A 20,988-nucleotide genomic window follows, 5' to 3' on the forward strand; every position below is an offset into this window, starting at 1 on the left:
ATAAATAGCATGAACAAGGGAAGACCCTGGAATTTATCTTGAGGCTTCGATAGGACTCTTAAGTTGTAAGAATGTCACACCAAACGCAATAGCAGTGAAAATAAATAAATAAATAGCAGCACCAACTAGTTTCAATAAGTGGTTTTATTACTGGTTAGATTTTACAAATTCTGATATTCGAACAGACTTCCACCTTAAAATTCTAAAACAACAAAGCAACCGTTGGAGGGGATTTGAGTTTTTCCTTTTTTTTTTTTTTTTTCTTTTTTTTCTTTTTAGGACTATTCAAAGTAACAAACTTTTTTTGTTGTTTTTTGTGTGGTTTGGTTTTTTTTTACATTTTTGCTCTGGTCATAAATATACAGAGAGAAAAAAGAGGGAGAGAAAAATGAACAAGTCGTCCAAAGTATGGAGATAAAACAGTATTCCTAAGGCACGTGGCAGTCTTTGAAAATACAGAAGCTCTAGCCAACTTAAATTATCTGTTGTTCTTCCTCGCTCAGTCCACAAAACTGTACAATGACACAAATGTTGTGTTGCAGATAGATCTTCCAAGTAATTCCTTGGTCCACACCACTGCGTTAGCCGGGCGCGCAATTATTGTCTTCCTCTGTTTCCGGGCGAGATCCTAAAATGTGGTTAGTTAGTTGCTCAAAGCCTCTATTTTAAAATACACTTGGAATTCAACTAAAGATAATTTCTTTTTTAAAGAAATTGTGGGGCAAAGGTGGGGGGGGGCGGGAGGCGCTAGTCATTAGAAAAGGTTGGTAAGAGTCGTTTGTGAGGGGCTGTGAGGCTCGTGGCCCTCCAGGTTGCCAGGCACAGAAGTTAAGACTGATGTCACAGTTGGCAGGGCGGGGCTCGTCAAGTCTGTGAGGGTGGTGGGCGTGCTGGAGGGGCTGAGCGAGGCGTTGGAGAGCTCCGAGGCCGGCCCTGACGGCGTCCCCGTCTGCAGCGCTGCCTCTGTCGACTTGTCCACGCCCGTGTTTTCCTGCCGTAAAAGGTTGCGCCTGAACTTGGCCCGGGCGTTCTGAAACCAGACCTGTGTGGGGCGAGAGGGAAGGGCTCGTTAGGGGCAGGCGGCTGGGAGCGGAGCTGAGAGAAGCGGCGAAGTCTATACGCCGTACTGTTTAACTCAGAGATGCTGAAGTGGTGTTTTGGGAGGGGAGAATAAACAAGCCAGGCTGGCAATATTTTGTTCTTAATAAAATAAAAATATCCTTTTCTCTCATTGGCTATTATTACTGGGTTTCTCTCTCTGGTAGAAGGTTCCAGAGCCAAGCCACACTCTCCAATATTGTAGCCACTAGCCAGCTATGGCTACTGAGCACTTCTTGACATCTGTCTGGTCTAAATGTGGCTAGTCTGTAGGTGAAAATACACTAGCCATTTGAAGATTTAATAGGAAAAAAAGAAAGAATATCTCGATAATAATTTTTATGCCGGTTACATGTTAAAATGATCATCTTTTGGATATAAACAAAGTATATTCTTAAAACTAATTTTACCAGTTCCCTTCTGCTTTTTTTAATGTGGCTACTAGACATTTTTAAATGTAAAATTATGTAAGAGATCATGCTGCATTTCATCTAGACAGCACTGTTCTGGAAGAGTCGTTCAAACCAAATCTTGATTGTTTTCACAACGGTTCAGAGATTCGTTTTTGTTTTTGTTTTCAGCAGTTGCCTTTAAGCACACAATAGATCCCATGAATTCTTGTTGGTACAATTTTTAACATGTTTCAGGGTCACTAAGTCTGGGAAATACCGGAATGGCGTAGAGAACACAGGAAATCAGTCAACAAAGAATTACTAAGAGGAAGAAAAAGACACTGGTCCCACTGCCCACCACCACTAGCTGCAAAAGCCACTGGGGCCCTGGACGCCTGGGTTTCAGGTCTCAGGGCAGGGTGGTTGGAATGGGAACTGCTAACAGAGGGGAGAAGGCCCAGGGGACTGTGACCTGCACACTCCCACTCCCCCTGCCCCATCCCTGTCCCGTTTATGAAGGAGGCGGGGCAGGATGCACAGTTGGAACTGAGCTTGGTGTGAAAAAAACCTAAAGGGACAGAATAAGGGTTTCCTTTCATTTTTCCCTGCAGTGCACGCACACATTCCCATCCACACATACATACACACACCTTTGCACAGGAGCCTGGACACACTCATGAAGACAAGCATAGAAACTCGTCTATATGTAGCCCTCACCCCCCCCCCCCCAATATGCCCACCGGTCTATCTGCACAGAGATCTGGCTGTGCCCAGAGCTCCTCCAAAGTCTAGGAATCCAGGCCACCGTGGGGGTGGGGATGGAGTTAGGATTCTGCGTCTCCCAGAGAAAGGAGCCCAAAAGGCAGGGCCCCCTCACTTCCCTTTGTGTGAGGAAAACACCCGCCAGAAGCCTCCCCATAAAACACGGGGCCTCGCAGGATTCTCCAGATTCTCGGGTGTCCAGTTGCGAGTTTCCAGATGTGTCTGCATCTGCCTGTCTTCCCAGTGTCTCAGACGGGTGGGAAGGGCTGATGCCTGGCCCCACCCTCCCCTGGGGACCACCCCAGCTAAAAAGGCCTGTGGCTTCACACCCGCCTTTTTGGTGGCTTAATACAATTTGGGCTCAATTAAAAGCACAACCACCAGAACCCTCAAGTGAGCAGGGAGACACGGACCCTGTGAAGTCGGGAAACAAAGCTCTCTCAGCAGCACACTGGATCTTCCCAGGAAGAAAGCACATTTTCCCTGGCTTCCACCCAGAGCAGGCCCATCACCTCTTGGAGGCTTGCAAATAAGTCCAGTACTTCTAAACCATGCTCCATATGCTCTTCTCGGGATGGGGCAGTCCTTCCTTTCCCGGCCTCCAGAAATCTGCAGGGTGGCCCTGGCCGGTTGGCTCAGTGGTAGGGCACTGGCCTAGCACGTGGATGTCCTGAGTTCCCAGTCAGGGCACACAGAAGCACCCATCTGCTTCTCCACCCCTCCCTCTTTCGCTTCTCTTTTTCTCTCTCTTCTCCTCCTCTCCTGCAACCATGGTTTCGATTGGAGTGAGTTGGCCCCAGGCACTGAAGATGGCTCCATGGACTCTCCCTCAGGCACTAAAAAAAAATGGCTCAGTTGCAACAGAGCAAGGGCCCCAGATGGGTAGAGCATCGCCCCTTAGTGGGCTTGCCAGGTGGATCCTGTGGTAGGCTCATGCGGAAGTCTGTCTCTGCTTCCCTTCCTCTTACTAAAAAATAAAAAATAATTTTAAAAAATATTTTTTTAAAATCTGCAGGGGTGAGACTCTTTTCCTAGCTGGTCTAGTGAACGGCTGATGGAGAAAACAGGAGAAAGCCCCAGAGGTCCTCAGAGAGAAGAGGTGACTTCCCCCATCTCACGGCAGGTCTGACGTGGAAGGCTGGAGCGTCCGTGCTAACTCTTGCCACTGTTCTGGCCTGAGTGTCTGTCTGTCCAGGCAGCAGTGGGCACGAGGAGCCCCGGAGGTGGCAAGTGGCTCATGGGTTCAGGGTTCCAAGCTCTCGGCAGAGGCTGGAACTGGTTGGTTAGCTGTTGGCTGTTTGCTATTTCTCCTTTGTTGCCCCTAACAAGTTTGTAAACGACTTTTCCACAAGTGCCTTCTCTGCTTTTCTGGATCTGAGGTGCCTGGGAATCTGGCAGGTGACTGTCAACACTCAACTCTAAGGTGTGTGCTGTGGGGGTTTGTGTTGGATTTGTTTTTCACCTTAAGCAGAACTTCATCATCATTGTCTCTCAGGTATTTCAAAAAGCCCCACCCTCAAAGGGCGTTTGGGACAGGGACCCTGTCTGAGTCATCTTCAGGTCCCTGGGGACATGGCAGAGGCAAAGAATCAATAGTTTCCAGTTCTGGTCCTGCTACTGACCAGCCAAGTGACCTTAGGTGAGTCCCTTACCTCTAGCCTACCTCCGCTTCCCCACCTATACAACGAGAGAGTTGGACCATACATACCACATGATTGCTATGGCCTCTCGGGGTTCTAACAGGCTGCGATTCTAGGGCAGTTGCAACAAGGAAGGAGATGACTGCGTTACCCACCCATCTTCTGAAACTGACAGCCCTCTCTCTTCTGTGTAGCCTGGTGCCCAGGGCATCCCCCGTGAGCCCCGGGTGGATGAGGAAGGCCACGTTGCTCTGTGCCCCCTCCTCAGGTACCAACTGGCCCTGCAGGTTACATCCTCATAAATCCCTTTCTCCTGGCTTCTTTAGTCAAGGGACCACGAGAGCCAGTGAGAAACCAACTCTGCCCTACACAAATCCCCTCCCGGGTCTCTGAGAAAACCAGATAAAAGGTAAAATCTTCAGGCCCAGAGATGTCCACTGTGGCTTTTTTCAACTTGTTTGTTTTCTAAAATCAAAATAATGGCTGCATCCAAAGTGTCCCACCGGATGGGGCAAGTGGGAGTCATGACACAGACACTCTACCCAGTGGAAGAGGAAATGTCTTATGACAAATGTTATGTGAGAAAAAAAAAAAGAATTAAAGAATTATGTATTGACACTTCATAACATAATAATAATAAATAGTAGTCACTAAGTGTCTAATTTTTCTAAGTGAAGTTCTAAGCATTTTACACATAGTAGCTCATAATAGTGCCTTACAAAATAGGCACTATTATTGCCAGGTAAGGAAACTGAGGCACAGAGCCCAACCAGAGAGGTAGAGCTGGGATGTGAATTTGGGCAGGCTGGATTAATGCCCTTACCCACCACTTAACCTCTGAACTGGACACCTGGATTAGTTTCCTGTGCTCTTATATGGGTAAATATTTTCCTGTTTCTCTAACCTGTCTGTATGGTAGTTCTATTATTTTATAAAATTTTTAAGAGCCTTTAAAGAACCAAAAATAATAAGCACTGGACTGGATGTCATGAATGGCCTGCAGCTACTTTGTGGTGGGGCCTTGGACAAGTCCCTCCCCCTCCCTTGAGCTTTGGTTTCCTCTCTCCTAAAACAAGAGACTGAGCCTTGGCCAGATAGCTCCGTTGGTTAGAGCATCGTCCCGATATGCAGAGGTTGCCAGTTCAATCCCTGGTCAGGGCACATACAGGAACAGACAGATGATTCTGTCTGTCTCTCTCTCTTCCTCCCTCTCTCTCTAAAATCACTCAATAACTAGGTTTCTTTTTTCTTTTTAGGAGAGATTAGAGCCAAATTACCTATGCAATTCCATACAGCTTCAACCATCCATGACTTGCTTGGACCCTCCCCACAGCCCTGCACAAATGACAGGCAAAACAACACTCACTTTCCCCATTTTACAGGTGGGGACGGGGAGGCTCAAGGAACAGAAGTGACGGGCCCTAGTGTAAACCTGCCCTCCTCTGGGAAGCCGTTCCTGACTTCCTCTACCCAGTCAGGCCCCTGGGTTCTACGCTTTCCAGGCAGCCCCACAGTGTCTGCTTCCTAGCACTTCTTCTATTTTATTTTTGTCAAGAGTTAGACAAGCGTTCCGTTTATGGCCGCATAAATTTGGAAAGTGTTAGATCAGACCAAGCTGAGTCTCTTCAAGATTTCCCGGTGCCTGTATTAGGGCTAACGTGCTCTGGTCTCCAGGACAAAGACATCGTTAACCTTTAGCATTTCCCAAACTTACTTAGTCCCGGAGTCCTTTTAAAAATACTTTTATTGCCCTGGCCGGTTGGCTCAGCGGTAGAGCGTCGGCCTAGCGTGCGGAGGACCCGGGTTCGATTCCCGGCCAGGGCACACAGGAGAAGCGCCCATTTGCTTCTCCACCCCTCCGCCGTGCTTTCCTCTCTGCCTCTCTCGTCCCCTCCCGCAGCCAAGGCTCCATTGGAGCAAAAGATGGCCCGGGCGCTGGGCATGGCTCTGTGGCCTCTGCCCCAGGCGCTAGAGTGGCTCTGGTCGCAACATGGCGACGCCCAGGATGGGCAGAGCATCGCCCCCTGGTGGGCAGAGCATCGCCCCCTGGTGGGCAGAGCGTCGCCCCCTGGTGGGCGTGCCGGGTGGATCCCGGTTGGGCGCATGCGGGAGTCTGTCTGACTGTCTCTCCCTGTTTCCAGCTTCAGAAAAATGAAAAAAAAAACAAACAAAAAACAAAACAAAACAAAACAAAAAAACTTTTATTATGAGATATTTCACATATCGAGAAAAATATAGCGATTAATCTTATCACCATGTTAATTATTTCTACAGCACGTTGGTGCACCTGTCTCCCCTCTGGAGTGTCCATTCCAGCGGGGCCGGTTCCCTGCCCGGGCCACCGCTGAATCCGCAGTGCCTGCCGCCCCGCCCAGAACATGGCAGAAGGCCAGTGTATTCTTTGAATAAGCAAGTGAACAGAGGAAAGCTAGTGTTCTCACCTCCTGAGTTCTCACACAGATTAATGATGACTAACTCGCCATCCGAAGGACGTTTTTAAACCGTTGGTGGTTAAAATGTATTTTCTTTCAAAGGCACACCAGGAACCCCTAAGGAGACCTTCGCCCATCCAAATCAATCAGCTCACCACCCTCCTCCCCAAGCCCAGGCAGAATCTTAACGTTCTGCCTGTGTGGCCCTCCCCCACGAAGGAAGAGAGGCCACTCAGAGAGGCACCAATACGCTGAGAAATGGTCTCCAAGCATTTCTAAAGCTTAACGTCTTAATGGGCCTCTGTCCAAGGGGCCATTCTGTCTCCCCGTCACATTGCCCATTGATGGAAAGTCAGTATTACGGTTGTCATACTGCCGAAGATGACAAATTTGAGCACTTTTTGTGCATTTACGGCTTTACAACCAAGACATGGCGCCTGTGACCCACTTCTCCCCTCTCCCTTATGTGTCCTGCGGTAGGTATTTCTGCAGCTGGAGCCAAGGTGGCGGAGACCATAATCTGTGCCCTGGGCTGCACTAGAAACAGCTACGGAATCAGACCCTGGCTTCCTCGCTCACTAGCTGTGAGACTCAGGGCAAGGGTCCTAGCCTCTCTGAACTTCATTTTCCTCATCTGCAAAACGCAGGTAGTTAATTTTTTTTGAAATGTAGGCAAAAGAGGTTGATAGGATGAACCCTGCTGTGTCAATGTGCGTGAAATTAACGTGCATTGAGTACTTAATAGATACCTTATAAACTACACTTTATCTCATTTACTCCTTGCAACCACCTAGTGAAGTATTATCATTCCTTCCATTCTATAGCTGAGGCAGCCGAGGCTCAGACAGGTTAAGCCACTTGCTCAGGATCACTCAGAGAGCGAATCGAGAGCTGAGTCTGGACCTCACACCAGCTGACTCCAAGTTTCAGCGGGGACTGCACACCCCAGCACTACTATGCAGGTGCTGCTTCAATAACAGGCTAGAAACACACACACACACACACGCACACGCACACGCACGCGTGCGCACACCCCACCCCTCCCCGCAATATCACCCACCTCTGGGAACACAGCCTCAATCTCAACCCTGCCTCTGCCACGTACTCTCTGTAAGACTGAGATGGACCTCCACCTGCAGGGGGCAGCCAAGGCCCAGTGCCATTCAGCTGGTGTAGACAGTGAGGAGGAGCCATTTCACAGGCGCCTACTTTGTCCCAGCAGGCACCATGCCGGAGCCTTCCCATTCATTGTCTGGATCCTCAGGAAGCCTGGAGGTGCAAGCTATTATCACCTCCCTTTCACAGATAAGGCTTTGAGAGGAGAAGCTGAACTGCCCAAATCACACTGCTGGTAAGTCAGAAAGGGTCTGAGCCAGTCTGTTAACCTTCCGAAGCCACGCCACCTGCTGCCTCGCCCAAATCTGCCCCCATCTCCTCTCCCCCAACTAGGTCACCGCAGTCAGGCCACCTGGGGGAGAACCCCACCCTGCCAAAGCCTGGCTCCTGTAACCTCAAGCAAATCACTTCCTCTCACTGGGTCTTAAGCTTCTCATCTGTAAAATGGGCAGGACTATATTAAGGTCAGGTAGATGAGTGGCTGGAAAGAGGCTTTGCAAAATACTGCATAAGCATGTGCAGTTGTACTGTTAGGGAATAGTCAGTATTTGCGCAGATTTGGAGGTTTGGGAGGAGGGAGAGAGTGGTGTGCTATGCCTTACAGGTATGACCACCCCAACCCTAAATGAAACTCATATTCAGAGGTAGTCACTGCTGGGTCGGCTTAGAGGAGAAAGCAATGCCCATTGATCAGATAGGCCTGGATTTGGATCCAGCTCTGCTTCTTACAGCAAAGTGTCACTTGGGGTAAGTGACAATCATTTGGGCCTCAATGTTCTCATCTGGACAATGGGAGAGGAGGGGTCATAAAACCTGACAATGGACTCAATGGGCAAATGTATTTCACAGACCTTTCAATGTGCCTGATCCATAACAGAGCACAGAAACAGGTACTGATTAGTAGCTACACAATAACTGTCAGTTTTTTTCCCATAACTAGTTCTGTGCCCCTGGCTTTTCTGGTAGAGGGGGCATGCAGGTGAGAGAGCCCTGCCTCAGGATTCTAGGAGAGGAGGAGACGGGCACCCATTTACCCAGGTCCCTCAGGTGAAGCACTCTTCACACATAGGGGAGTCGGTCCCTCCTCTGGACGCCCACAGAACTGATCACACTGTGAATGTGGGTCTGTCTCTTCACCTAATAGGTGATTTTCTTCAGGACCAGGGCTGTGGCTCATTCACCTCTGTATCCCCAGGGGCTGACATTTGGTCAGATGAAAGAATGAGAGATAACGATGCTGAAAATCCTATTTGCTCTTAAACGACATAACCAAGCCTCCTGCCTCACTAAGACCAGCAGAGACTGGTTCCTGCTGGTTCCGGATTCAGACTCAATTATGGTTACATACTCTATTTCATCTAATCTAGGTAACTGGGAGAGGTATGTGCCCTAAGGACGCCCATTTTACAGATGAGAAAGCTATGGCTCAGAGAAGGTAGCTAATTTGTCCAAGACGCATGGCCAGTGAGTAGAGAAGCAGAACGGAACCCAGCTCTGTCCAACTCCAAGTCCCTGCTCCTGTCTTAGCCTGCTCCCATGGGTTAACTCGTGAGACTGCCCCACCAACCTGCCAGAGGGGCATCTAGATAGGGGAAGGGATAAAGTATCCTAGTAAGCAGAGAAAAGGCAGAAGCCATGGAGCCTCAGTTTCAATGCACTCACGGCTGAGGAACAGAGGAGGTGCTGAGGAAGGTCACCAACCTAACCCCGAGAAGGTCAACTTCAAGGAGGGGGTCCAAGACAAGGGGGGTCCAAGACCCCAACAGGTGTAGCAACCTCCTGCTTGTCTGGAGCCCAGGCCAGAGGGACCTTCAGTCGAAACGGACCCAAACAGGAGGGGCAGGCCCAGAGAGCCACATCACACCCGGATGGCCAGCCCTCACCTCCCTCGCTACTTCACAGAGCCCCAGACAGAGCTGCCCCAGACCCGCACCTGCATCGCAAGCCTGTCCCAACACCCCTGCCACACCCCCCAAATGCTTTCTTTTTCCTGACAACTTCACAAGAAAACTTAAGAGCGGCCACACAGCCCTCTTCCTCCATCACTGTCACCTTCATCCCTTGGTGTCACCTCCCCTTGCCTCACTCTTCAATCCCTGACAACCTGGGGCCAGAGGGTGGCTCAGACTGGCCGGGACTCCAATCTCAGCGCCTCCCCTCCCACTGTGAGACAGGAGTACTTCATCTGTAAATTGTCATACCCAGAAACGTGCACTGCTATCCTTACAACCACACATTCTGAGGTATAAATCAGTCAGACTTGCTATAAAGGGGAACATTCTCCCACCTTATGGTGTGACTGGGGACACTGAACTGCAGCATCCAGGCTAATCTTTCATACTAGTTAGTATAGTTCATTGATTAATCCAGTTCATGTTATTCTTAGCTGCCATCCACTGGGCAAGTTAGGTGTCAGTCACTGCGCAGACACTTAACATCATCTCAACAGCTCTTCCAACACACCTGCAGTGTAGATAATTTTTTGTGTGCATTTCACATATGAGGAAACTAAGGTTCAGGGGATTTCAGTGACTTGCCCGATGAGTACAGGAGGAGCTGAAGATTTGAGGAGTGGTGACCCAATGCTCTGCCATCAGTTTGAGTCATGCAGGAGCCTGGAACTTCCCAAACTGGAGTTTTTAACATCTTTGAGATAATAGACGGACCCTTTGGAAATCTGGTGAAAGTTCTGGAGCCTATCAATAAGGCACCTTCATATTCTAGAATTATACACCTGAAACCTACATAATTTTATTAACCAATGTCGCCCCAATACTTTCAATATAGAAGTAAAGAACGCACCCTCAGAGGCAAGTGCCCACGTACTTCCAACAGCTCCCTGCCGGCAGATGGGGGAGAGGCCCTCTGGCCTGCCCAAGGGATCTGCCCACACCCACCACCCTCACCAAACCTCGCTTCTGGGAGAGTCTTAGAAACAACAAAGGGCAGAAGAAAAATCCAAAGAGAGAGACTGAGAGAAAGAGAGAAACTAGAGAGAGCAAGTAAAGAGTGAGAAGCAGAAGGAACGAACAGCTAATAGCAGTTGCCTTGGGTGGGCCTCCCGGGGAGAGGGGCCAAGGGTGGGGCGAGGCTCCGGATCAATCCGAAATGTTGGAACCTTGTACAATATGAACATACATGAGTGTCTTCTGAGTGACACACAGCAAATACGAGTTGTTTACAAAGAAGAAAAGAGACTGAGTGTGGAGACAAAGAGCGCAGAGGGTACACACACAACAGAAATACTGAGAGACAGAAAAACAAAGGAGAGAGATGTAAAGGGAGGAGTGGGGGAGGATTGAAATATGGATAGAGACAGGCTGAAGAGATGGAGAAAGAGAATGGGAAAGTAAACAAAGAAAGGCAGACACATGGAGGAAGTTCCTCGCAAGGCTCACAACCCGTTGTGTGGTTCTGGCCCAGGTTCTGGCAGCAGCAGGTGCCCCCACCTCCCAGCCCGGGCCCCAGCTGACCTGAAGGACCCGCTTGGTGAGGCCCGTCTTTTGCGCGAGTTGCTTCAAGTCCTTGGCGTCGGGGTTGTGGTTAATGGCAAAGTAAGACTTCATGGTCCGAAGCTGGTGGTGCTTGAAGGAAGTGCGCATGCGCTTCGTCTTCTGGCTGCTCGGGTAGGGCTGGTCGCGGTCCAGGTGCTCCGTGTCGTTCTCGTTGCAGCTCAGCGCTAAAGAGGGGACGCAGAGGCGGCAGGTGTACCTCCTGACTCGTCCCCAATGCGCACTGTCTAGTCCATACCCACCACCAAATATTTTCAGCCTTGGGATCACAGTGAGATATATTATCCCCATGTTATAGATTAATAAGGGGAATTTGAAGCTGGGGACAGTGACCTGCCCAGAGTCACTCAGCTAGGAGATGCTGGAGAATAATATTGTAAAACATAAGGACAATTACTATTACAACTGTTAGCTTATTCGACTCCAGAGAATATGCTAAAAGGCTCCACAGGCACATTTTCATTGAATCCTCAAAACAACCTATGAGCCAGGCAGTATTTTCACCTTTTTTATTGACGTTGAAACTGAGGTTCAGAAAGGGAAGTCACTTGACTGAGGACCCAGCACTGCAAGGACTTTCGAAGCCCAGGGTCTTCCTGTCCCCCACCCCTGAACTTCCCCCTGCACTTCCTAAGGAGGGGGCTGTCACGGGTCTCCCCCCACAGTGTCTGGGGTAGGCACCTGGAAGTTGCTAACTGACATCTCTCCACTTGCTTTAATTTGGCCCTTATCAGTTCCCACACCCAAAAGTACTGTACAGACTCCTGGGCAGTGGACACTGGGCTGGGGGTCGTCGGATGTTGTATTTTGTAGTTAATCCTTAGGACTGCTCTGTGAGGCCATTGTCGCCCAGTTTTACAAATGGAGTGAATGAGGCAGGAAAGTTAGGTGATCTTTGAAAATCTCAGAGTGGCAGAGTTCCAACTGGAAGGGGAAGGAAGTTGGAGGAAGAAATTAACAGGTATTTGAGACCTAGGGTATGCCTTTGGCTTTATATACATTGTGGGCCTTCACTATTGCTCAATGGGTGGCTATCCCATTTTATAGCCGAGGAGACTAACGCTAAGGGGAATGAAACCATGTGCACCACTGGTCACTGCTGAGCCTAGATTCACTGAAGTCCTTGCCTTTTCTTTCCACTACACCACAAAGGCAGGCAAAGATGAAGCATGACTCTTTGGGGAACCCATCCCCATCCAGAAGGGGCCCAGCTGGGCCCTGGCTGCCAATGCCCGGAAGGCACTGGGGACAAGGGTAGAAACCTTAGACCTCAGAAACTGGCGGCTGATTGGGACACGCAGTATCCCTCTCCAAGATCCCCTCGTCACATCCGGAGTCATTACACACATAAGGTCTTACTTTGGGGAAAGCTTCATAGATTAACTCAGTTCCCCGAAAGTGGGCAACGGAGAGTGCATTTTGTGCCCCATCACATGCCCACAATTGAGCTGCCAGATTTAGCAAATATTTTGCCCAGTTAAATATGAATTTCAGATAAACAATGAACAATTTTTTTAGGATGTCTCAAGTATTGCACGGGACCTATCTACACTAAAATTTTATTTGTTGTTTACCTACCTAAAATTCAAATACTACACGGTATATACTTACACTAAAAGAAAGTATTCGTTGTTTATTTAAAATTCAAACATTACATGGGATACACTTACACTAAAAATTTCTTTGTTTTTACTCAAAATTCAAATTTAACAGGGCGTCCTGCATTTTATCTGGCAACACTACCTCAGAAGTAGTCCTGCTGTCCTGGTGAACTACTCCTTCCTCTGCCCAGGTGGGAGTAGCCTCTTGCAGAAAGAATTTGCAAGATTCAGGGCTTGTCCCAACCTTAAAGCTGTGGGCAAGAGGCTACACTTCCCAAGGGTGCCTTCCTCTGGGGACCCAGACACCCAGCCCCCACCCAGACTGTACTCCCCTTGACGGAGCCCAGAGTGAAGAACAGGGTCCAGCAATTTAAAGGGGATCAGAAAATGACTCCAAACGGGATCCATGGAAACTGCCCTGCCCCCTCTTCTTCAGGGGACTAGCCCTCTTCTCACCCCCAGTCCCCAGCTCCATGGGAGTGGGACAGGCCTCCCCACTGGGGATCTTTGGGCCCATCCCTCTGCCCACCCCTCACCCCCCACCTGGGCCTTGCTGCTGTTAATGAGCTCCATGGGGACCCCGATGCCCTGTACACCCAAGGGATGTGCCCCAGGAGCAGGGGGGGGGTGACTTGGGGGAGGGAGGCAAGGCAGAGAAAGGAGAGAAAGAGATGGAGATAGAAAGACTGAGAGAATGAAAAAAAGATCAAAGGAGAGGGAGCAGGAAGAGAATACAGACAGAACCAGGAAAGAAAGAGATGAGACAGTGGAAAAGAAAGCAGTGGAGATGGGGAGAACCGGAGAGAGACAGCCACAAAATGAGAAAGAAATCAGGAGACACACAGCGAGAGCCTGGGGGGACAGAGAGATCCGGAAACGGGGGGATGTGCGGTGGAGGGTCCAGGTTGCTGAGCTGAGTCCCGGGTCTCCCACAGGCCAGGTCCCCGTGGGGAGGCCTGTGGGGAGGCCCGTTACTGGCCGGGAGTGCGAAAGAGGAAAAGGAGGGAAGGGGGAGCCGGAGCCGGCCCAAGGTAAGGAGGAGGAGGCTGAGGCCGGCCCGCAGCGGGGCAGGGGCCGTGTGGGGGCGCACGGCGCTGGCCAAGTGGCAGTCGGGCCCGGACTGGGCCGGAGCCCCAGGCCCGCTCCTCCCGTCCCCAGTGCCCCGGGCTGGTCGAGATTCCCCCGGAACGGAGCCGGGAGGAGCGAGGGGCCGAGGGGAGGGGGAGGCCCGGGCTTTCTCTCTTCTTTTTTATTTTTTTTTCCTCTCAATTAGGCCGATTCAATGGAGCTAAAGAGCTCGTAAAATCATGAATAATTTACTCGTGATCTGTTATTAACCCATCGGGTTTCGAGCTCTTGTCGCTGGGACTGAACCTGTAATCAAATCTGACTTCGCCTCATTTTACTAAAGACAAGATTGTAGGTTCAATTGTCTAAATAATGGATTGGAATCAAATCGGTAATTACGCCGCCAGGCACACACACACAGAGAGCTGGGGCTGGGGAGGCCGGGCGTCCGGCAGGTCCGTGCGGGGCTCCCGCGGCCGCGGCGCTCCGGCCCCCGTGCCCAGTGTCCGGCCGGCCGCCCCGGGCTCCGGCCCCCGTGCCAAGTGTCCGGCCAGCGCGCCGCTTCCCCGGCCCGGGCAGCCCCGCTCGCGGCCGGGGGGCAGGTTTCCGTCCCGCCGCCCGACCCGGGCTGCGCTCTCGGGCCGGAGGGACAGCCAGAGGCCCGCCGCGGCCACCGCCCCGGAAGGACTTGCCGACCCGCAGCCCCGCGCTCGGGCTGCCCGGCCCTGGCCGCGGCCCGGCGCCCCGACGGCGCTCACCCCACGCTGCCCGAGCTCCCCGCGCCTCCGCCTCGCCGTCCCCGGAGCGAAGGGCTTGGCCCGGGGCTCTGTAGCTGGGCCTCTCTGGGTGCGGGACACTCACTCGCACAAACAGGCTCATGTCCTCACAGCTGGGAGACACACACACACTTGCTCCGCACACAACGCCCGCAGTCACACTCTCCACGGTCCCCCCTTTCCCAGTCCCTGTCGCCCCACGGCCCACACTGCTGCCATTTGTCTCCTGGAGGTGCCAAGCCGGGAGGGTGGAGGACAACAGCCAGACCTGGGGTGGCCCTAACCAGGCACTGCGGCCGGGAGGCACCCTCTTTCCCATCCCGGCCCCGAGAGCCCGGATAAGCAAGCCACACAGCCACCGGAGATGCACCCGCTTTCTACAGGAAGGTAGGCCAGAGAGGTGCCCATCGGAGAGAAGAGATCAGCGAAACAGGGAGACACAGGCAGAGAGAGTGACAGGAAAGAGGCCCAAGAGAGCTGAAAGGAAAAAAGGAGAGAGAGGCCAAAGAGAAAAGGAGAGGGAAAGGGTGGTCTTGTAGAGATGCCGGCTCCCCCGAAACTCGGCCTCCAGCCACATTTCCTCGCTTGGTGTGGCACGGCCTCACCAGGGAAGGTAGCCAAACAGCAAAAAGCATAAATAAATCACTGAACCTTCTACCTTTCCATTGCAACCCCAGTTACAAACCTGCGTTCTAGAGAAAACACAACCCCGCTCAGCACTCGCCTGCTGCTTCTCACAGAGGCTGACCCCACTCTGTAGGCAAGGCTTTGTGTGGGGAACCAGGTCTGGACTTGGTCTCCTCTATGTTCAGGGTGGTGGAAGATGAGGGATGGAAGTTTTGGAGAGCGGTATCTTTGGTAGGGCCTTCAACAAACCTATAATCTGCCAGTGTGGACCTGCCTGTGGCCACTTCACCATCTACCAGACTGGGAGCTGCACTGAGACACACACGCCCCACTATCTTCCAACAAGCGATTTCGCTAGAGCGAATAGGGGAACCTCTCCCGCCCCTTATTTTTCTCTCCAGCCAGTTCAGATTTTTAAAGATCAAAATAACCCTGACTTCTTCCCCACCACTGCCCTCTGCGCACGGTCCTGGGTTTGTTTTGCTTTGTTTTGTTTCCACTTGTGTATTAGACTAAGGGGAAAAGGAGGAAGAAAACAAAATCTCCAAACCTGATTCTGTCGCAAACGAAAGAAAGAAAATAATTGCAAATAAACTCTATCTAGTTCAGAAGCCCAAGAGTCATAAACCTTTCCCGGTCGTGCAGACTTCGGGCAGATGTTGACAATTCAATTTGCGGGGCCCCAGAACCTCTGCAGCTGTCCGGAGCAGGGAGGGGCGCGGGAAGGGGGCAGAGTCTCTCCCGGAACGGCCCGGGGTTCAAAGACGCTAGAAATGCGAAAGAAGCCCTCCATCCTACCCCGGCGCAGGGCCAGGCCTACTCCGGTCTCATCCCAGGGCGCCTGCTTCCGAGGGCCCAGGCTCTCTCTCATCCTAGAGCCCCCCTGGCGCCCGGAACTCGGAGGAAGGACCCCGGGGAAAACCAAGACCTGGCAAAGCAGAAGGATCGAGCCAATTACAACAACCCGCCCTTGCTCAAAGGGCTCCTGGGCCCAAGTTTCCCGAGCCTGCCTCCCTCAGGACATTTTACAGGACCGGCCCCATGCCAAGCCAAGCCAATCTCAGTGCCCCCCCAGCCACTGCCAGTCCTTTCTCTCGGGTCCCTCCTGTCCTGCCTGGCTCATCCATGGCCTCAGCTCCCGTCCTCAGTCACGCAAACCCAGGGCCCGGTTGGTATGGGCTCCACCTTGCTTTCTCTCAGTATACTTACTTTCTGCACAGCAAAGTGAGGGGAAAGCCCAAATCAAATAGCCTCCTCTAAAATTTTTCTCAGAGAGCTAGCCCTGTGCAGGGGCAGCAAGACACTAAAGCACCCTCTGGTCCTGCTCCAGCCACATGACTCGGAGCCTAGGAGGTTAAGGTCCCTCCAGATAAGTCATATGGTGCTTGGGACTGGGGAAGTTAGGGGACAGAGTACGTAGGGTGCTGTAATACGTAGATCTACAAAGCACACCAAGATCCCGGCTGGAGGGGGGTGGACGCCACCCAGTTTCCCCCAACCCACCGGGGTTGCTCAGTGCGCCTCGCACTCACCAGCATTGTAGGCCGCCAGATCCGCCCCAGGGCCGGGGCTCTTGCGCTTCCTTGGCCGCCCCTTCTGCACCGTGCCCACGCCATTGTAGTAGGGAAGACCCAGCGGGTTGGCCCCGGCCGCACCTAGCCCCGCACTCTTGGCCGCAGCTGCTGCAGCTGCCGCTGCTGCCACGTCGGCATGGTTGAAGTGCGCGGGGTACTCGCCCTGCAGCAGTGCCTCGAAGTGCAAGCGGCAGTAGACCAGGCTGTCCTTCATGCCGAAGTGGTCACCCGTGGTCAGCATCTTGTTACATGTGGTGCACGTGAAGCAGTTGAGGTGATAAACCAAGTCCCGAGCCCTCATCACCATCTCCGAGGCTGAGATGCCCAGGTGGCAGCGGGCGCAGCGCTGCACAGAGAACCGCCTGTAGGGACCATCGAGGGGAGGACTGTGGGGACACACGGTTGGGTACCCCCATATTCTTCCTCCAGGTGCCGCTGCTGCCACTGGGGGAAATCATCTCTTCAAGATGAGCAACCTGGGTCTTAGCTTGGAGGAGGGGGGGAAGAGGGACTGGATTTTGACCCGCGTCTGACCCTACCCTGAAATACAGTGCCCCTTTACCATGTTCTTGACTACAAAGGCTTCTACTTACCCAGAGCGTGAGCAAGCCCTAGGAAAGCCTTTGCTGGGGAATGGGGAGAAACTCCCCACTTACCCTTCCTCACACTCTGCCCCCCCCCCCCCCCGTGCCTGGGAATCCTACAGACTTGGGTAATTTGGAAGAAACTCAGAGACAGGGAAAGAAAGAGGACAGAGCATACAAACAGATTCTAACCCTAAACCCAGAGAGGTGAAACAAGGAACCTGGAGCCTGTTCGTGACGATTCCAGTTCTTTAATCCTGGCCAGCTTTCACTCCCATCTCCAGGCGAGACCCGGAAATGCCCCCATCCAATCCCCCAGCTCTCCTTCCAACTTTGTTCCACACCAGCCCAGGCTGCCCGGGTTGGGGAAAGGGTACTTGTTTCTATTCCTCCTGGTTAAACCAAGAAACTTCGAAGGGAGAGGGTGCAAGGGCCCCCCAACCCAAGTTTAGTTATGCTCTGAGCTCAGAAGAAGGCAGCTTCTGCTTTTCTCTGGGTCCCTACACTTCATAAACCTTTCCAAGATTGCCCCCCCCCAAATTGCTGTTTAATAAGGTTGTCACTCAATTCGTTCTGGCTTGAAGAAGAGAAACCTCCCTCGGGGATTGGAAGGAAAGGAAAGAAGCTCGATTGCGTCTGAGATGGGGAGTCCTGAGGGGCAGTGGGGTCCCGAGGTGGGGGGCTACCTGTAGTAGTCTTCCTTGCAGTAGATGCTTCCATCCTTGCTGAAACAGGTGAGCTCTGACTCCAGGTTGAGCTTGCACTCGCAGCACTTGAGGCAGCGCATGTGCCACTGCTTGTCCACCGCAAGCAAATAGTAGCGGTCCGAGATCTTGCCCCCGCAGCCGGCGCACAGCGCAGCGCGGTCACTGCTGATGGACGGCATGGTCTGCGGAAGGAGGGAGGCGGGAGACGGCGGCGTCTGCGTCAGCCTGCGACCCGCCGCCGCAGCTGCCGCTGCCGCCACCGGGAAACCCGACGCAAAGCTCCCCTAGTAACTGGCTAGCCCTGAACTCGAAGAAAGCCGCCAAGGATGTGCAGTGCGCTTCCTCCACATCCAAAGCCCATATCCAGAACGTTCAGAACCCAGACCCGCCCACCGAGCCCAAGCAGGCCACAGGCCCAGGCCCAGTTGCTGGCCTGGATAGATCTCCCCAGACTTCACCTTCTGGGGAGAAGTCCCCTCTGCCCTTTTCCCAGAAAGTCTCGGGCTGTGTTTGAGAACTGAGGTAGTGATGGTTCCCCAGTTAAAACCTCCAAAAGCTCCCCCACAAACTATTTCTTACACAAGCCACTCTGCTGGGGCCCCCAGGAAAAGGGGGTAAAATGACCATTAAAAGTCACCCTCCACACAGACTCCTCTTCAGAGACACAGAGTTCCTGGCCCCCAGCCCCAGTGATCTTTGAATTCTTAAACCAAAGAGTTAAGTCAGGGCAAGTCATAGGTCTCAGGATCCTGGGAGATGGTTAGTGGGGTGCAGAGGCACCCTCAAAATCTCTGGGTAGACAGGCCCAATCCAAATGGTCGGCTAAGCAAACTGACAGGCTGACATTGTTGAACCCAGGAAAGAGAGCTCAGCAGCTAGTGGCACTGGAGCTTCTGCTCTTGATTCCTGAGCAAAGAAACTTGCCCTGCTCCCCACCTCCTCTGTCTCTAAAGGTCACTTCTGGGCCCGGTTTGGGCAACGGTCTGCTCATCTGGCCCCTAGGGAGGTCTGAGGCAAGGAAGTGACTATTTGGGGATTGGCCGATAGAGCCAGGTGTGGAGATTCAAATGGACTCTGCTTCTGCGAGAGCCAGGCCGGAGCCTGAACTGCAAGCCCTGGCCTGGTGAAGTCCAAGGGGCCAGAAGGCCCAGGTCGCGCTCAACAAAAAGCAGTGGCCGAGAAGACTTCGCCCCCTGAAACTGAGCTGGGGACGGATCCCCGATTGCCAGGAAGCGGGGAGCAGCCCAAGCCGGTTGGAGCCCGGGTGTTCCCGGCTGGTTCGCCCTTCCTGGCACCGGCAGCAGCCAGGGCCAAGTCGTGGGAGAGAGCGCGGGGCTGGTGACCAGAGGGCCCCGCCAAGTGAGAAGAGAGCCATCTCCGCGGGTAGGACTTCGCTCCCACTTCGAGAGAAGTGCTCTCTTCCACCCTCTGGGTCTAAAATTTCGGTTTCAACCTTCTTTCCCTGCTTCTCCCCAGCAGCTCGGTTTTCCCCGAGCCGGGAGCTACGGGCCTTGCATCCTGTCTGCGGATCACCAGCGCCCAGTCCCGTGCTGCACGAAGGACGCTCACCAAAGTGTCCCCAAACTTTGAGGAGCAGAGGAGCAGACTGACTCGGCCCCGTCCCAGCTTTCGGCCCGACCCGCAGCCGTGCGCCTACCGTCTCTGTGTCGCCACGGTCGATGGCGGAGCTGATGGCGGGAGCCTCGCTCTTGGCCCTGCGGTCCATCTCGTCGATGACCCCGTGCACCTCGGGGCCCGACAAACTGTGGAACAGCATCTCGGCGGGACCGGCGGGGGCCGGGGGCGCGGCTCCTCCGCGGGAGGGCTTACCCCCCGCCTCAGCTGCCTGGCGCTAACGGGCCCGGGCCCGGTGCATCGCCACCACGGCCCCGGCCCCGCCCGAGCTCGGCTGCGCCCCCAGGCCGGGCGCCCGCGGGCCAGGACGCCTCCCGCCGAGGCGCAGGGGCAGCTACATCGCGGGGCGCCTGGGCGGCGGCGCCAAAGCCAGGGTCACAAGGGCACAGGTCTGGGGGGAAGGGGGAGGGAAACAAGGGCAGAGGTCGGCGCCCGCCGCGGGCGCTTTCACGCCGCGGGCATTGCCGGCCGGGCTTCGGCGCCCCGGGCGCAAAGCAGTAGCGCCAAGTCTGCCCGAGGCGGCGACGGCTGCGGTCGGGTCTCACCCGGGAGCAGCTAGGTGCCCGCGGCGGCCCAGCTGCCTGAACCTCTCTGCTCCCTGGGGTGCGTCCCCAGCCCAAGGCGTCCCGCTTAGCGGCTGGGTGGGCGACTGGAGTAGGGGGTTCTCCTAAGCCAGCGAGCTGAGCCGAGCCACTAGGAGAATTGAAGAGGAGGAGGAAGAGAGGAGGAGGAGGAGGAGGAGGAGGTGGAGGAGGAGGTGGTGGTGGAGGAGGAGGAGGAGGAGAAGGAGGAGGGGGAGGAGGAGGAGGAGGAGGAGAAGGAGGAGGAGAAAAAGGAGGAGGAGCAGAGTGGGAGGAGGAGTCGCCGGCCGCGGGCCCAGCCGCGCGCAAAGCTCTCCAAGAGCGCGCCGAGCCCAGCCCCGGCTCTGCAGTCCGCGCCAGCCAAGCGTCCGCGCCTTTTCTACAGCCGCGCCTGACATCACGTCCTGCCGCCGCGCCATTGGCCGCCCCGCACCCGGGGCCGTGGCAGCGCGTGCTCCGGGAAGGCGGGAGACCCAAGAGGGAGGGGAGAAGCAAGAGGAGGAGAAGAGCCACGAGATGGTGGGAGCTGGTGGGCGAGGTTGGAGGGGAGGAGTAGGAGGGAGGGAGGAGGAAGAGCAAGGGGGAGGGTGTTGGAGTTTTTAAGCTACGAACAGTTTCCTGTGATTTCTTCGGGAAGGAAAATTAAACCCTCTCTCCCTGCCGTCTCTATCCTGAGAAAGCGCAGCCAGAGGATGCTTGAAGAGGTCTCACTCCGGTCTCCCCCCGGCCCAGACATGCTGCCTCAGGCACTGACTGGAGAAGCCTGGGAAGGCCGTACTGGGGTCGAGCTCCCAGAGCCTTGGGCTGATTCCCGCGCAGTTCGGCCTTAGGGCTAGGCTCCACGCTGCAGCGGACTGCGGGAGAACGAGCAGGCCTCCTGGGA

General features: G+C 53.7%; 1 protein-coding gene across 1 annotated transcript; it reads right to left on the reverse strand.

Annotated features, from left to right (window-relative positions):
• Window positions 1–238: 238 nt before the first annotated feature.
• On the reverse strand, window positions 239–20,413 carry LHX2 (LIM homeobox 2). Its single transcript, XM_066367197.1, has 5 exons — window positions 19,547–20,413; window positions 17,869–18,071; window positions 16,557–16,960; window positions 10,914–11,119; window positions 239–1,042 (listed from the first exon to the last, which is right to left on the reverse strand). Exons 1-5 carry the CDS (start codon window positions 19,664–19,666, stop codon window positions 755–757), a joined length of 1,221 nt encoding a protein of 406 aa, XP_066223294.1. The 5' UTR covers window positions 19,667–20,413; the 3' UTR covers window positions 239–754.
• Window positions 20,414–20,988: the final 575 nt, after the last annotated feature.

The sequence above is a fragment of the Saccopteryx leptura genome, chromosome 2, assembly GCF_036850995.1.
Source record: "Saccopteryx leptura isolate mSacLep1 chromosome 2, mSacLep1_pri_phased_curated, whole genome shotgun sequence".
NCBI lineage: Eukaryota > Metazoa > Chordata > Mammalia > Chiroptera > Emballonuridae > Saccopteryx > Saccopteryx leptura.